This window comes from Leucopleurus acutus (assembly GCF_964270905.1).
Source record: "Leucopleurus acutus genome assembly, chromosome: 2".
In the NCBI taxonomy this organism is placed as follows: Eukaryota; Metazoa; Chordata; class Mammalia; order Artiodactyla; family Delphinidae; genus Leucopleurus; species Leucopleurus acutus.
The window spans coordinates 180,201,898-180,219,128 of NC_139143.1; the positions used below are offsets into that span (position 1 = coordinate 180,201,898).

Consider the following 17,231-nt stretch of genomic DNA (forward strand, 5'->3'; position numbering starts at 1 on the left):
GACCATGAAGGAGGTGGAGGATGGCGAGAATCCCACGGATCGGCCAAATGAGCTGCAGGTGGGGGTAATTGGGTTAAATGAGGTCATTTAATCCTCCATCCAGTTGAACTGGCGTCTTTACTAGAAGAGGAGATCAGGACGCAGAAAGACACCAGGGCCATGTGCAGAGGAGAGACAGTGTGAGACTCAGAGAAGGTACCACCTGCAAGCCAGGGAGAAGCCTCAGAGGACACCAGCCCTGCTGGCGCCTGACCTGGGACTCCCAGCCTCCAGAACCCGTGAGGGAATACACGTCTGTTGTTTAAGCACCCCCAGGCTGTGGTATTTTGTCATGCAGCCTGAGCAAACTAATACACTCCACCAAATCAAAGGAAGGAATAAACAAGGGACAGAGTGGGGCAGGGGGCGAAGGTACCTAAACTCTAACCTGGCTTTGCCAAGGTGGAGGCACAGACCTGGCGAAGCTCCACTACCTTTGCTATAAAGCACACTCCTCAGCCAGACATTCAAGACCCCCAGGTGGGCTCCTATCACCCACCAACCCTCCCGGGCCAGCTTTGCCCTTGACAGAACCGCCAGCCAGCCTTTTAACTCCTGGGCTGTCCTCTGCACCTTTGCACAGGCCATTCCCTTCCCCAAATGCCCTCCTTTGTCTAACCCCAACCTCTTCTCTCGGGCTGAGCCCAACAGCACCTCCTCCAGGAAGCCTTCCTGGGCTCTCCCCTGCGCCTTCACGGGGCTCTGGGCTTCCCTAGTGTGGTGATCAGTTTCCCAGTGGCTTTCTCTGCTGGACTGTGAGATTCTAAGGAACTAAGACCGCCTGTGACCACCTGCTTTCTCAAGGGTCTGACAGGGTGCCTGGAACTTGGATAAATAGAAGGATGCCTAGAAGGAAGTAGTTTGGGGGGGCCTGGAACCATCCTCCCAAAAATGCATGCTCACTGGAGCAGAGCATCACTGACTGTCAGAGCCGGCAGGGGCTTTGGAGACCGCCTGCTCCAACCTCCTCATCTGCACTTGAGGAAGCCGAGGCCCAGACGGAGGAAGCTGCTGGTTCAAGGTCACAAGACTCAGCCCCGATGGGTCCCAGAACTCCTGTCTCCCAGCCCAGTGCTCCTTGCAGAGTATCACGGTTTCTCCAACCCCTCTCAGCCCCCTTGACAAGTGGAGTTTAATTATTTACGACAGCGCTTTACAGCTGCGGGTGAACCCACCGGAACATATTTTGTAAAAGTAATGAAGGCTCAGTAATGCGAGACCTCGCTACAGTTCCCGTCACTAAATCTTGGCCCAGGAGTCGGGCAGACTACGTTGGCATTTTTTTCCTTTGCTCTCTTTCAGAGAATTACAGGGTTTGCAGATTAGGGGTGGTTGCGACACAAGGCGTATCCAAGGCATTTTTTCTCATTTGGGGGGAACGAAGCAGGTGTCGTGGAACTGAGTCTGAGTCTCTCGAGTGGGCATGAGTGGCGCGTCATCTCCAGGCCCCCCAAGGACACCCCCTTTGAGGTGTCACACAGAGGGGAGGGCAGGATGCTGCCATGAAGCCCCCACTGAGCCTCCAGCCCTGGGAGGGTGGAAGAGACACAGCAACAGCAGGCCTGGGGAGAGAGGGCAGGCCCGGGAGTCAGCGTCTCTGTTCTGCCTCCCTGGGCCTCAGTTTCCCCATCTGTAAATCGGGGAGCTGAAAGAGACTTTGCTGCTCCTATTTTTTTCTACAAGATTCCAGTCTTTTTCTTAAGCAATCAATGGGTTGATTCCAAGAAGGCGCCTGTGTTGTAGCCTTCCCATAGGCTCTCAGTGCCTCCCAGGCAGACATTCACTCCAGTCTGCCAATGAGGCAGAGAAATGTCAAGTGACTTCTCCAAGGTCAAAGCGCTGGAGAGCAACGGAGTCAGGATTCGAACCCAGGCCTTCTGGCTCCAGGAAACACGCCTTTAACCACCACCCTACAAGCTTTGCACTGCATATTTTCAGCGGGCCAGGTACTGTGATGGGCACCTTGCCTGCTATGACTCATGCTATCCTCCCAATGATGACAAGGCGGTTTCTCATCCTCATTTATAAATGAGAATGCCGAGGCTCACAGCAAACCCAGACTTGGAACCTGGCTCTCCCACCTCATGACACAGCCTCAGATCTCTCCACTCAACTATGCTATTGCCCCAGGACTGTGAGCTAGGTTTCCTGGACTCCAGTAGCCACAGTCACGTTGAGCCTCCTATGAATATCTGAGAATAAAGGCATTGCCCCCCACTCATTGCCTGCAAGGGCAGGGGCACAGAGTGAGCTGAGCAGGGGATGGTGTTTTAAGCCAGACTGAAGAGGACGGGAGAGGGAAGGACCAGCAGAGGACATGGGGGCGGAGAGGTGGGGGAAGGCAGTGAGAGTATTTAGTTGGAGGATGTGCCTGGAACATTCCAGCATTTGGGAGGAAGGTTGACAGAGCCTTTGACGATGAGATGGGGGATGGCAAGCTCAGATGGTGAGACCGAGGGTCTAGACAGTGAGTCCCTCATGGACAGGAGCTATTCACCTGTGAATCTTCGGGGCCTAAGACATAGTAGGTGCTCAATAAATGGAAATGAGGGTGGTTGAAGAAGATGACCCGATTTGGACCTTGTTCTGCTACTAATAAGTGGACAACCTTGCGTGTATCCTGTCACCTCTCTGGGCTTCTTCTTTATCTCTATAATCAGCCCCATCTCTCCCCAGGATGGAAAGGGCTATGAGGGAGCTACCTAAATATGTAATCCTGCAGGTGAGAGGCTTTCAAACCTCTTCAAAAGTCAGTTCAATAAACGTATCCACAAGACCATGCCAATATTTAACTCAATGCCAGAAAATTCTGTGACCAGCTCATCTAAATCCATCCTGGTGGTATTTGGAGCTACATAATTTGCTTGGTCCTCAGGGGAGAAGGAAGAGCTGGCTGCCCATTCTCTGTGTAGACTATAGACCTACTCTCAAGGAAGGATGATCCAATCTTTCATTCACTCAACAAACATTTATTGAGTAGGTACTATGTGCTGGCACTGTTCTAGGCACCTGGAATACAGCAGTGAACAAAATATGAAGTCCTGCCTTCATGCAGGTTACATTCTAGTGGAGAGACAAATTTATATTTTAAAAAATAAAGCAGGGAGAAGAAAAAGAGGGGGTGTGGAGGCTGCTACTTTTTCAGATGGGGTGTGGTGGTCAGGGAAGTCCCCTTTAGCAAGGTAGTCAAGAAGAAAGGGAATGAGCTGGCAGATGTGCGGGGAAGACGCTCCAGGCAAAGGGAACAGCAAGGGCAAAGGCCTGGGTCAGAGCACACCTGGCAAGATCGAGGGCCACTGGAGAGGCCAGTGGGGGTGGAGGGCAGGGAGAGGGAGAGGAGGAGAGGTCAGAGTGTAGCAGGAGCCACACCCAGCTGGGCTTGTAGGACAGCGGGAACTTTGGCTATTACTCTGAGTGAGATGCGAGCCAGTGGAGAGCTTTTAAGCAGGGAGGCCTTTCCAAGTAGAGTGTGATGTGACATCACATGCGCGGAGAATAACCTGCCTGGGGGGCAAAGCTGGAAGCACTCAGGCAGGTGGGAGTTCCTCGCTGAAACCCAGGTGAGAGGATGGCCTGACGTGGCTGCTTTAGAGTGGGTGAGAAGTGGCTGTTTCTGGACATACTTTGGAGGCAGAGACAACAGCAAGATTATTTATTGCTAATCCAACTTATCCCAGGTGAATCTGCCTTTCAAGGTCTTGGCCACCAGGTCAACAGTTTTGCTTAGATGTGCCCTTGGCTGACATTGACATTCTCTTTCTTCACTCTAATCCCCCAGAAGCTAGAAGAAAAGAGGCTTTTCACATTAAAACTGTTAACCACCTCAGGGCAGGTGGGTGCAAGGCCAGCTCTGCTGAGGCTGGTCTAAGATGTGCTAGGCGAGACTTGAGGGAGTCAGCCTTCCGAAGGTGTCCACCCACACCTGGAAAGCAAACTCAGCCCCAGGGCATGGCCAATAACCCCAGAACAACAACGTGGCTGTTAATGCCAATAAGCACCCCCCAATAGAGCAGCTACAAAGAAGTGTAATAATAATTATCACCATCACAATCACAACGACAATAAGAGCAACCAACATTCATTGCACATTTACTATATGCCAGGCACCGTGCTAAGCATTTTGCTTGCAGTAGCTCACATAACCCTCTATACACCATGAGGTAGGTACTGTTATAATCCCCATTTTACAGATGAGGAGTGTGAAGTTCAGCCTAAGGTCACACTGATAGGAATAGAGTAGGATCATTAAATAGTTAGTTATAAATCCCACTAGGGGATTAAAGACAGAAAGGGAATTTTAAGGGAGTTTGGGAGACCGTTGTAAACTAATGACCACTCAAGAAAAGAGTCCAGTAACCTAGCAACAGGCTACACTACCTAGAAGGAAAGACCAGGTGCATTCAGGCACCAGGCACACTCAAGCCACAAACCCTGATGGTTAAAACACAGGACAATAGCTATGGAGTCTGAATCTTGTTACACGAAGTCCGGGAGTTATTTGTCCTTGAAGAATAGCACTTCTGCATGTAGCCCAGACAGAAATATAGGTGAAAGGGGAAACAACTAGGTGAAAGGGGACCTCATACCAAAACCTGAGATGGATGATCATATTTTAGTATATGTCACCACCCTTCTGCTGGTAAACATACGATTTAACTAGCCATGACAGTCCCGGTTAGACATATAGGGTCAAAGACGGAACTAATGATGTAAGGCTTGACGTCTGCCCAAGAATGAGGAAGAAGGTGGTCTTCTCCCCTCCCCACTTTTTCTTTGATTATAAAAACGTCCCCCCTTCATTCTCGGGGCTGCGCTCCCTTGCCTGCTCACTTGAATCTCTCACAAGCGTCCTTTGCGAATAAACTCACCCTTACCTATCGCTTTGCCTCACGCTGAATTCTTCCTGTGACAAAAGAACCTGAGCTTCAGCAAGTCCTGACATCCGGTGAGTGGTTTCAATGAAAAGACTGTGGGTTCAAGTCCCCTCCTAAGTCAGGGACCATGGGTTCAAGTCCCAATCTGAGTTTTGTCTGGGTTCTAGTCCCAGCCGAGCTGGAGTGCAGTTTTAACACCCATAGAAAATGACGGTACCAGGGCTGAACCTCGGGTCTCTCTAACTGCTCTTTTAGCCCTTACAGCTCCTTGCTGATTGGCTCTCACTCACTGGAAGGCCCCTCCCAGGGCTCACCACCCAGACTCATCATCATTGGCCCCTGGCCCCACCGTCCCACCCCTCTCTTTTGAGGCAGGGCCAGCCCTCAGTACGCACCCCTCCATCCACACCCCCCCACTGACTCCCTGCAGCTAAGGCTCCACCAATCGACCATTTCCTACCTGCAGTGAGACCACCTGAACTCCAGGTAGGGGGCCAGGCGGGTTAGAAACAGGTTCTAATTTTAGAGATGAAAGCCAAGTTGGTTGCTTATTGCAAAGATTACAAACTAATACCTTAGCAAGGCCCTCGGGGAACATTTTTAATGAATATGTAATGACTAAGGGTGTTAGATAAAATGGCACGACCATGGGGGATCTTTTTCCCCAAAACTTGCTTACTTGGCCTCTATCTGATGGGCCAGGCACCTCGCTAAGTGCACACTCACATAAAGCCCTATAGTACAGACAGGACTGATGACTCATCAGAACCATTTTACAGATAAGGCAATTGAGGCGCAGGAAGGTTAAGTAAGCTGCCTAGGGTAGCACCGCTAGCAGGGGATAGGAGGGGCGAAGCGGCATTGCCTGCACAGCCCACTCTCACAAGGGCTGTCAAGCTGGCTGGGTGAGGGGATGAGTCAGCAGGTTAAACATCACACCTGCAATTTTGCTCTATTTACTTTCAATGCACCCATTCTTTTCTCTATAAATCACAGTGTCCTGCCCTTGTCAGAATCATCAAAGGCCCAATTAACCCTGAATACTGTGGCCCCTTCTTTGCAAACTTCCCCCAAACCCACCGCTTTTCAGACTGGGAAAATTACAAAGCTGGTAGAAAACCGGCCCAGCAAGCAAGCATTTATTCTATAGCGACCCTGTGGGGGAGGGGGAGAAACCCACATGCGTAAGAAAACCGCACACAGCAGCTAAATTCTGACTGCCAAGCCTTTATTAGTGGTGATGAAAGGCAGCAAAAACAGCGCAGGGCTTTCTACTCCCAGGCGGGGGCTGCAGTCCCAGGAATTAGTCATGTTTTGACTGGTGGAGTTATGGAATTTATAATGGAGGCCCCAGAGAAATTAAACACGGATTATGGCCAACTCCCTCCCCCAGCCGGTCTCCAGCAGGAAGTGCCGCTGGGCTCCCCTCACCCCCTCCAGGAGCCTGGTTTGCCGGCCTGGAGTCCTGTCTCAAGATGGTGACCCCTACAGTGCAGGGTTACAGAGGAGGTGACTCTGGCTACCCTGTCCACCCCTCATGGAATCCTGGACAGTGGGGATCAGGTCTGTCCTCTGTGTCCTGGGCAGCACCAACCACCCAACTGGGGTTCAGTAAGACTCAAAATGAGTCTGTGTCTTCAACCCCACCAGTGTTCCTGGGTTAAGCATCGCTCTCTCCCTGGAGGGAGCTAATAGTTGAGGGGTTAGCCACAGAACTGGGGTTCAGGAGAAGTGGCCTGAATGTAGGCAAAGAGTTCCAATGAATTCTGCCTTAATTAAGGAAAAGAGTTGGACCCACCTCTCACACTCTGATTTTAGGGCTGCTTTAAAACTCCAAAGATTCCTGAGAGTGGTTGTATATCAAGGTCATAACACCTTAGTGGAAAAGTTCATCAAAAGGACAGGATGAAGAGGAAAGTTTGCCAGCAGTACCTGGGCTTTGTGATGCCTATATGTAGTTGGTTGCTCTTAGAGCCTTTGATCCTGGCTTTTTGTTACAGATGAGTGACTCAGGGAGAAAATTAACCATTAATGAGCACCTACTATGTCCCAGGCACTGTACTAAGCCACTTTAGAAACATTCTTCAGTCTCAGAGTAGATGCCTAATAAGTATTCGTTGAATGAATCAATGACTTAAAGCCCCATATCTGTGAGGTAGGTACTATTATACTGTTATCACCTCTTTACAGTTGAGGCAATAGAACCAAAGAGAGGGACTCTCCTTTGCCCCAGGGAACACAGCATCCAAGTGGGGATCAGAGATTCAAGCCCAAGTCTGTCTGACTCTGACATCAGAGCTCTTAGGAAAGGACAGCCACGGTTCCTTCTTTCTCAGCAGGGGTTGACTTCTTGGAAGAGGAGATCACAAATGAGGCTGGAAAGAAGCGAAAAGCCAGGGAGCTGTTCCAAGACTTGCAGTGCTGAAAAAGTACGTGGAGCCAAGCTCTGATGTCCCAACCGGGACGGGGCACGTCTGGCTCTCAGCCTGAGTTCATCGCACTCTCTCACCTTGGAGGTGACTCTCCCCAAGCCCCACACTGGTGGCTGTCTCTCCTGCCGTCATCCAGGATGATGTGCTCCGAAATTGACAACCACCAGACATCAGCTTGCCGACAGGAAGATCTGTTGGTCCCTCGGACGCACCACAACTCCAAGTATCGCCAATACCAAATTCCCAATCTAAAGCGTCAGAGAGAAGCAAGGTCCTGGACGACACAAAACCTGTTTCTCCTAGAGTCTAATGGAATGCACGTTTTCATAATTTATAGTATTGCTCTGGTCAGATCTTCTCTGGACCATTGTCCAGGCTATACCCAGAGCTCTAATTCTTCAAGCGATGTCATGACTCTGCTTCCAATTCTGACAGTTCTCCCCATCACCCTCAGGAGGACGTCTTCACTCCTTGGTGTGACACTCAGTGTCCTTCAAGAGCTGGCCCTACCGACCTCCACCTTCATCTTTCCTGACTCCCTACTACCCTCACTCTCCAGCCATTCTAAGTGTTCCATCTATTTAACCCCACACCAGGTGGTCAAAAGCAGCCATCAGGTTGCTAGCAGGGACAACCATTCCAAACAAAAGGAAGAGCATGTGCTAAGTCCTACTCCTCTGGCAAGAGTCATCTCAGGCATCACTTCCTACAGTAGACCCCTCTGGCTGACTGCCTATCCCTGTAGCCAGCCACTCTCCATCCCTCTGATACCTTTGTGTATAGAATGTGATTCTGCCCCATCACTAAATTACCCTACAACGCCTTCCCCTGGAAAGTTAACACTTTTTGATGTTTTGTATCACCAGCACCTAGCTGCATGTGATCAAGTAAAAATAAACAGAAAAGCCAGGTTTTTTGCCTAAGGACTTTATCAATAGAGGCTGGTGTATACAGATGTAATAATAGCTAATCCTTATTTGTCTGGCACTTGCTAAGTGTTTTACATACGTTAACTCATCAAAACCATCTGGTAATCATCAAAACCACCCTGAGGGAGGTGTCTTTATTGGGCCCATTTTACAGATGGGAAGACTGAGGTACAGGAGGTTAAGTAACTTCCTTCAAGGCAACAGAGTTAGAAAGCAGCACAGCAAGAGTGACAATCCACACAGTCTGGCTTCAGAGTATGAGCCTTTGTCCATTTCAGCATCTGCCTCTCTAGGGAAAGGGGACACAGAGGTGGGAGAGACACTGAAAGTCTCTTCTAGAGCCAGGAGGGTACTCAGCATTAACGCTGACTTTGTTCTCTGTATCAGCAGAGCCTAAAGCTTCTACCAGGGTTATCTCAGGAAACTTGGGCATCCAAACCCTCCCCAAACCCAAATACAAGGGTGCCAAGCCCCAGCAGAAACTGGCAATAGAAACTGGCAGGACTGTACCCTCACAGCTGTGAACGGCCCGCCTGGGGGGCCTTCCCTTTGTCCCCTCTGCCAGCTCCACCCAGCCCCTTCCCCAGCTGCCAAGACCCTGCCTCCCACCCCCCTGCACCTGGTTGCCCCTGGCAGGCAGCCCCGGACCCCTCGTGGAGGATAAGCTTCCCCCAGCTCAGAGCAGCTGCCAGACAATGCCAGAGCCAACAGGCATCTTCTGGGCACCACTCACTGCCCTGCCAGGCCTGGCGTGCCAGCAGTTCCATGTTAGGTTGATGGCCCTGCACAGCCCCACGGAGCTACTATTTTTAACTTAATTGGAGAGCCGAAGGAGAGAGATGGTACCCAGCGAGGGAGTTTTAAAAGCTTTCGAGGTGGGGGAGGGGGAAGAAAGTGAAGAAAAGTTTGTAATTATACACCAGGCAGCCAGATTTGATGCTTGAACAGAAAGGTTAAATGTTACATTTGGAATAAAATGAGAAAATAAGTTCTGATGACAGTTGCCCAGAGCTAAATAAGGAAAAAAAAAAAAATACCCCTTGCCCATCTCTTCTCCAGCTCCCTCTTTTCTCTCATACTCATTTCTGTGTTTCCCCACTTCTGCTTTTTAAGGCTCAAGAGTACACAAATAAACCGATTTGGAGCACAAAGATTACTGTTTGGTATGTCAACACCTTGACTGCAATTCAAAAGCAGCTTTCACTCAAGCCTGGAAAAATCACACATCTGCATCTCTCAGGCCAAGGGGTCCAACAAGGCCCAGAAAACTGGGAAGGTGGTCTGGAACTGTGCATAACACCTTGGGCCTTAGTATGGATAAACCTAGGTTCAAATCCCTCCTCTGCCAAGGGACAGATGCTGTGGGTTAACTCACCCAATGCCCATCTGCCTCCTGTTTCTTTCAGCTACTTCTAAGTAATGAGACATAAGCAGAAGTCAGCTGGATGAGGCTTTCCCATAAACAGATACATGGCACACTCCCTTCAACCTGCCTTTTCCTGCAAGAAATGTGGGTGTGATGCCAGGAGCTACTGCAGCTATTTTGTGAAACGAGGCAACAAACTAAAAGTGGAAAAGAAGAGTCCTTGATGACGGAGCTATACCACTGGTCCACTGGACTGCCTACTTGTTACCTGAGACAAAAAATCCCAATATGTTTCAGCCACTTTTAATCTAGTTTCCTTCCAGGAATGCTGAATCCATTCCTAATTTGGCAATCCATTATTAGCTTGAGCATGATAGTGAACTTGAGCAGGCGCTTAACATCTCTAAGCTTCAGTTTTCCTATTTGTAAATGGGGACAAAGATCACTTATTTCACAGTGTGCATGTGAGGATTAAATGTATTCCATTTGTGAAGCACTCACCACAATGCCCGACAAGGCACAGTGGCTGCTGTTGCTATTAATACTCCTGATTAGTAAGAGAGAAATATCAAATTATAAAATTTAAAGTAATATCTCTTATTTCAATTAACTTTCTAGCTTTCAAAGTGACTTATCTTTTATTTTAGCTCATTCTCAACCCCAAACCTCTGAGAGGAGGAAGTGTTACTCCCTATCGTACACCTGATAGACTCAGAGAAGACTCAGAAGAAGCCCAAGGTAGCTTCGTTACTGACAGGGCTCAAGTCTGACTCCAAACCTCTGGGGCATTCTAGGCCCCACTTCTGCCCCTGGGGACCACTGATGGCTCAATTTCGGGGATAAGGATGTGGTTGAGAGAATATGGTTCATGTGTCAAAGATGAGGTGAGCTTGACTGTGGTCTCCAAATCCCTCCTCCTATTCCTGGAACATCAGGGTTCCCTGGGCATCAATCCTCTACCCACTATACTTTTGGTTCCCTAATGTTCAGGGACAGATGGGAACCAAACATTAGGGAAACCAAAAGCCCCTTCCAGAAGCATCCGTATAACAAAGTGGTTGACATCCCAGACTGGATTTGAACCCAACTTCTGCCACTTACCAGAAAAAAAAATTTGTTAAATAAATAGTAAGTTAGAACTCCTTTCTCTGTATTAGTTAAAATAAGCAAAAAGCTGCTGTAACAACCCCCAAAGCCCAGTGGCTGAACATAGTAGATTCTTCCTCATGTCCCAGTGCAGTGCAGGTTGGTGGGACTGGGTGAGGTTGGGGAGCGGGCTCTGCTCCACTCAGTCAATTTGCCTCCTTCCACCTGCTACTCTGCCCCTCCCCCACTAGATCCACTGCATCCCACAGGCTGATGGGGCTATTTTAAGGATCAGGCACCCACTGAACCAGCCAGAATCTATGTGTGGTCAGCCCTACCTAACTCCGAGGACACCGGGAAGTGTGACCTCACAACGTGCTGAGGAGGGAGGGGCACAGTCGCCGATGGTCGCCAGCAATCTCCAGCTCGGTCCACCCCATCCAAAATAGGCATCCCTCCAGCAGCCAGATCACGTGACCTTGTAACATTTAATTCATTTTAGTCATCATCATCTGAAATCGATTTCCCTACAGGCACACCTCATTTTCTTGTGCTTCACTTTATTGTGCTTCACAAATAATTGTGGGGTTTTTTTGGTGTTTTCTCTTTTTTTTTCAGACTGATTTGTGGCAACCCGGTGTCGAGCAAGTCTATAGGCGCCACTTTTCCAACAGGATTTACTCCCTTCATGTCTCTGTATCACAGTTTGGCAATTCTCGCGATCTTTCAAACTTCTTCATTATTATTAGTATATTTATTATGGTGATCTGTAATCTTTGCTGTTACTACTACAATTTGTTGAAGGCTCAGATGAGAGCATCTTTTAGCAATAAAGTATTTTTAAATTAAGGCATGTGTTTTTTTTAGATGTAATGCTATTATACTTAATAGCCTATAGCCCAGTGTAAACATAATTTTTTTTTTTTTTTTTTTTTGCGGTACGCGGGCCTCTCACTGTTGTGGCCTCTCCCGTTGCGGAGCACAGGCTCCGGACGCGCAGGCTCAGCGGCCATGGCTCACGGGCCCAGCCGCTCCGCGGCATGTGGGATCTTCCCGGACTGGGGCACGAACTCGCGTCCCCTGCATCGGCAGGTGGACTCTCAACCACTGCGCCACCAGGGAAGCCCGTAAACATAACTTTTATATGCACTGGGAAACCAAAACATTCACGAGGCTCTCTTTTTTGTGATACTCGCTTTATCACCGTGATCTGGAACTGAACCCTCAGCATCGCCCAGGTCTGCCTGTATCTATCGCCTGTGCCCTCACAGCAGATGACAATCTCCTGAAACCAGAAACTTCATGTATCTCTTTCACCTAGTGCCTAGCATAATACCAGGCACATAGCAGTTCTCCAATATTTACTGAATAAATATTACACTAATAGGCACGCAAACTTCAGCAGAGTATTGGGACGTGCGGGATGAATGGGGAGAACGTGGCGACGGAAGAAGGATGCTCCAGGCCCTCATCCGTTCTGCTCAGTGGGAACCACTGTTCACAGGTCTCCGAAGTCCTCAGGGGCTTCCCTGGCCCCACCCTGGCACTCACATACTCACGTTCCCTGGGTCCCCCCAAAGGGACTGCCCACCCTACCCCCATCCATCACAGAAGGCAGCACTTTCAAACAAGTTGTTTATTTGCATATAGAAAACAAGACCCTGGCCAGGGGCCCAAGGGCCGGAAGGGCACTCCAGGCTACCTGGACCAACTCCTCCCCAGTCAATGAGAGGATGGAGGTCTAGAAACGTCAACTATCCCCATCCCCACCCTCCCTATCCCCTACTCAAAATTAATTCTCTCTTGCCCCAGTTAAAACCTACTCAACCAAAAGAATGGGACAACCCAAGGGAGATGCCAGGACAAGTAAGTAGCTATTAAGCATGGAGATGGCAGCTGGCCGCTCCCATCCCAGTGACAGACCACCCCCCTGGAAGGTTTCCAGGGATGACACCCTGTCCTCCCATGGGTTGGATCCCACTCCTGAAACAAGATAAAACCCTAGAACCTAAAAAAAATCCCTCATGACCTTTGAATTCCAAAGCCAGCTAACCCCATCCTGGCCCAGCCCCTTTTGCTGAAATGAATCCACCCATGCCCATCTGATGGGAGCTGGGTTCCAGGAGCCAGCCAGCCCGTCACATCTTGAAACTCTCATCATACTCCTCTCTGGTCATCCACTTAGACTTGTAAGTCGACAGATGAGCCACTACAGACGCTCCCAGCCAGACACTAAAGTTCCTGTTGGAACCCACCCACATGGTGGTCTTGGTGGAGGAGAAATGATCAGCGATCAGCCTGTACAGACGCTTGGTGAAGCCAGGATAGAGGGTGTTGCCCCCGCAGGCCATCAGGTGGGAGACGAGCAGCGGGTGCATGGAGGCGTCGCAGGTCTCGATGGAATCCAGGACGGCCTGGGAGATGCTGGGCCCTTGCAGGTCGAACACCTCAGGGCTGAAGAACATCTCAGGAGCCAGCCGCTGCATGGGGGTCAGCTCCACACGGTTGCCATCCGGGAGCTGATAGGCATTATTCTCATCGGAGCCCCTTGGAAGGCTCTGATAAAAGTCCAGTGACTCCCCCAGATTCTGCGGCACGTAGCACTTGGTCATCTGAGTGGTGGCCACCGTATCCAGCTGAAACAGGTTGTGTCGATTGTAATCTTCCTTAAAAAGGCTCTTGAAGAGATAGGCCGACAGATCCTGGCCTGCAAACTCCAGCATCTTAGCACTGGACCGTAAGGGGCAGCCCAGATGGAAAGGCTGCACGCGGGTCAGGCCGTAGCCTGAATCTACCACCACGCCGGTCAGGAGGCCAGAGGCATACAGGGACATCTCCAGCTGGTCAGCCAGGAAGATGGACGGGACATCCAGTAACTCAAACATAATCTGCAAGAAGGGAGAAGATGGACACTCAGGGTATTTTCCCCAAAGCGTCCCGATCCATTTCTGTTTCCCCCAAGGCCTCACTACACGTCTGCTCACAATGTTGAAGTCGGCACAGACCTGTGTCCTGCAGGGACCAGCTGGCCCCTTGGAGCTTATGCTGGGGGAATAAGGGAAGGGCTCTGGAGGATTAGAAAGAGCCAGATTGGCCCTTGGGAGCTTGCCTGATGATGGCCTTTCAGAGGACCATTTTGGTGGAGGGGTGGGAAGAGACCTCAGCCTGTGAGAAAGGGCGCTGAGATGCCGGGTTATGTGAGCAGTGGGGACACAAGTGGCGGCCATAGTGAAGGGCCAGATTTCCAGCCTGAACGATTTACTTAGAAGAAAGAAGAGATGAGAGAAGATACAAGTGCCGCATCCCCAAGTTTCTGACACTACAGATGCAGAAAGGCTGTAACATCCCATCCTTCTGTAGCCTTTGGCCACTCACCTGTCTTTGCAGGTCCCGGCAGGCCTACCTTCTCCCCTCAGTGGAAGGGACTTCCCTCCACTCCCACGCTCAGAATATTGTCCCCTCACCATCCATTCCCCAAATAGAATAGAAGCCAAGGTCCTCTTTTTCAAACAGAAAATCAAACATGACTCCCCCAACCCCACTTAAAGCCCCCCAGGAGCTGCTTATTCACTCAGAGCAGAGGTTGGGAAGCATTTTCTGTAAACGGCTCAGGATGCCAGACGTAGCAAATAAAAATACAAGATGCCCAATTAAATCTGAATTTCAGGGCTTCCCTGGTGGCGCAGTGGTTGGAGTCCGCCTGCCGATGCAGGGGACGCGGGTTCGTGCCCCGGTCCGGGAGGATCCCACGTGCCGCAGAGCGGCTGGGCCCGTGGGCCGTGGCCGCTGGGCCTGCGCGTCCGGAGCCTGTGCTCCGTGGCGGGAGAGGCCACAGCAGTGAGAGGCCCGCGTACTGCAAAAAAAAAAAAAGAAAAAAAAAATCTGCATTTCAGATTGACAACAAATAATGTTTTAGTATATCCCATGCAATATTTGAGACATACTTACACTAAAACGTTATTTGCTGTTGATCTGAATTTCAAATCTATCATGTATTTTATCTAGCGAATCTACAACAGTAAATATTTTAGGCTTTACAAGCTATAGTCCCTGTACAACTATTTAGCTCTGCTGTTGCAGTGTGAAAACAGCCATAGGCTATATGTAAATGAGTGGGCGTGGCTATGTTCCAAGAAAACTTTCTTTATAAAGACAGATGGTGGACCACATTTGGCCCACCGGCTATAGCTTGCCAACCCTTGATTTAGAGTAAAATCCAACCACATCCCATAGCCTACCAGGCCTATGAGCTCCAGCCCCTGTAAACCTCACCTTCCTGTCTCCCTCCTGCCACCCTCCCTAGTTTGCTGAGCTCCAGCCTCACTGGGAGAAATCACCTCCTCAAAGAAGCCCTCCCTGATCACCCTCTTCAAAGGACTCCCCTTCTTCCCCCCAGTCAGTTATCACTCCATTTCATTTTGTTTCCAGAACTGATTACTACCTGAAATTCTTATTTGTTAACTTATTCACGGTCAAGTCTTCTCCCAGAACATAAGCTCTTTGAGGGCCAGAATATGATCTGTGAACATTTATGGAATCCATGAGTATCCAGCGTCCCTCCCACCCCTGGTAACACCCTGTTCACAGAGCATTTTACCTGCTGTGTCTCTTTCTGCTGGAGGAGCCTCTGTGAGCCCCTCTCGCCTAACACAAGTGCCAGGCACACACTAGCTACTCAGTAAGTATTCGTGGGGCGAATTATTTAGAAAGCAGAGTTCCTGATACCCATTCCTGTCTGAACACAAAGTGCCAGGCTGTTCCCTGCTCCCTGGTGAGGGCAGCCCTGAGAAGACCTTACCTCCAGCGTCTTCTGACGGTCCGCAGGCTCCTTCAGGGGGAACTCTGTGACCATCACAGGGGAGTTCTCATTCTCCAGCCTGTGTTTCTCTAGGACAAATGACCAGATGTGCTCCACACCCTCCCAGTTGAGGACACGGCCCCGGTGGATGGGGTAGCTAAAGGTGTCGGGACGGCAAAGATCGATGCCTAGGCTCACGCGCCGCCGGGCGTAGCTGGGGCCGGGGTTCTCCCTGCAAGGGATGTAGTTCACGATGCTCGGGAAGACCATCTGGGGCTCATTGAACCCCGAAAAGCCAGCCTTCAGAAAGCCAGAGCCGTGGTCAATGACGATGGTTCTTGCAGCCATGGCAGACGCAGAGGTGGGAGAGGTCTGCTAGATTCAGCTCCTCAAGGATGTATAGCAAAGCAGGGCCACCTGTGGGGGGGAAGGATGGGGGTGATTTGTGAACCCATTCTAGGCCACCATTGGCTTCTCCACCCCAGAATCAAACCTCAGGCTCCCCTGAGCCCGTCCCCCTTTCAAGTCTTTGCACAAGCTGTAAACTGCACCTGAATGTTCTTCCCATCCCAAACTCCCAGTCATCCAGTAAAGCCCACCTAACAGGCCCCACCTGGGAAGTCCTGCCAACCTCCCCCCTACTTCCCACCAAGCTTCTCCCTCTGCATTTGGCACACTCGTCTGTACCAGGTGGGCACTTCTGTCCCCAGAGGCCCACTTACAATTTGCAGACTTGCAAGAAGCTTGTCACATAGGAACTACTGGGTGGACTTTGGCTGCCTGACTGAGGACACGTGGAAGACGAACCATCAGCCTCGGGACCACTGCCCTCAACAATAACAGTGTAAGAGCAGGAGTGGCAGGAGTACTCGTGACTATGACAGCAACAGCTATGGCTACCATCTCAGGAGTATACACGCTCTCATCTATCTAGTGCTATGAGGAACACTTGAATTTTAGCTTGAACTGTGCAAAATTATCATGCGTGTCCATCAAAAATGATCAAATATCAGCAATTTCATAGGGTTTGACCTCATAAATGGTCTCATTTCATTTTCATCATGATCTATAAGGAGGGTACCATTATTACACTCATGTTATGATAGGGAAACTGAGGCACAGAGAGATTAAAGTTACCTTCCCAGGGCCACACAACTAACAAAAGCAGGGCCAAGGCTTAAAGCCAAACCAGATTCCAAAGACCACACTCTGAACATCAGGCCAGGCTGATGAGAAGATATGGATTTTGAGTATGTGCTGAGCAGCTAACGTTTTATATACAGGAGGCTATAAGCGGGACATCTAATCATGACTGTGGTCAGTTTCCTTATCTGTAAAGTGGGAGGGGAATAATAACCACATGCTGAAAAGGTAGGTGTGGTCACTGCCTGATTTCCAGACTTTATAAAACTACAGTAGCCAGGACAACGTGGTTATCAGTGAAAGGATAATCACATAGATCCATGGGACAGAGTGGAGAGCCCAGAAATAGATCCACATGAAAAATATCAACCGATCTTTGACAAGGTGTGAAAACAATGACATGGAGGAAGAAGAGTCTTTACAACAAATGGTAGGGAACAACTGCAGATCCGCATGCAAAAAAAATGAATTTTAATCCATACCTCACACTTTGTTAAAAATTATCGCAAAATAGATCATACACCCAAATATCAAACCTAAAACTATAAAACTTTTAAAAGAAAA

The 17,231-nt window shown here is 49.7% G+C and overlaps 1 protein-coding gene across 1 annotated transcript; it reads right to left on the minus strand.

Moving 5' to 3' along the window:
- Positions 1 to 12,864: 12,864 nt before the first annotated feature.
- On the minus strand, positions 12,865 to 15,881 carry ACTL8 (actin like 8; the record flags this gene model as incomplete). Its single annotated transcript, XM_082832856.1, has 2 exons — positions 15,525 to 15,881; positions 12,865 to 13,614 (listed from the first exon to the last, which is right to left on the minus strand). The coding sequence occupies exons 1-2, from the start codon at positions 15,870 to 15,872 to the stop codon at positions 12,865 to 12,867; spliced, it is 1,098 nt and encodes a 365-aa protein (XP_082688982.1). The 5' UTR covers positions 15,873 to 15,881.
- Between the last annotated feature and the right edge of the window lie 1,350 nt (positions 15,882 to 17,231).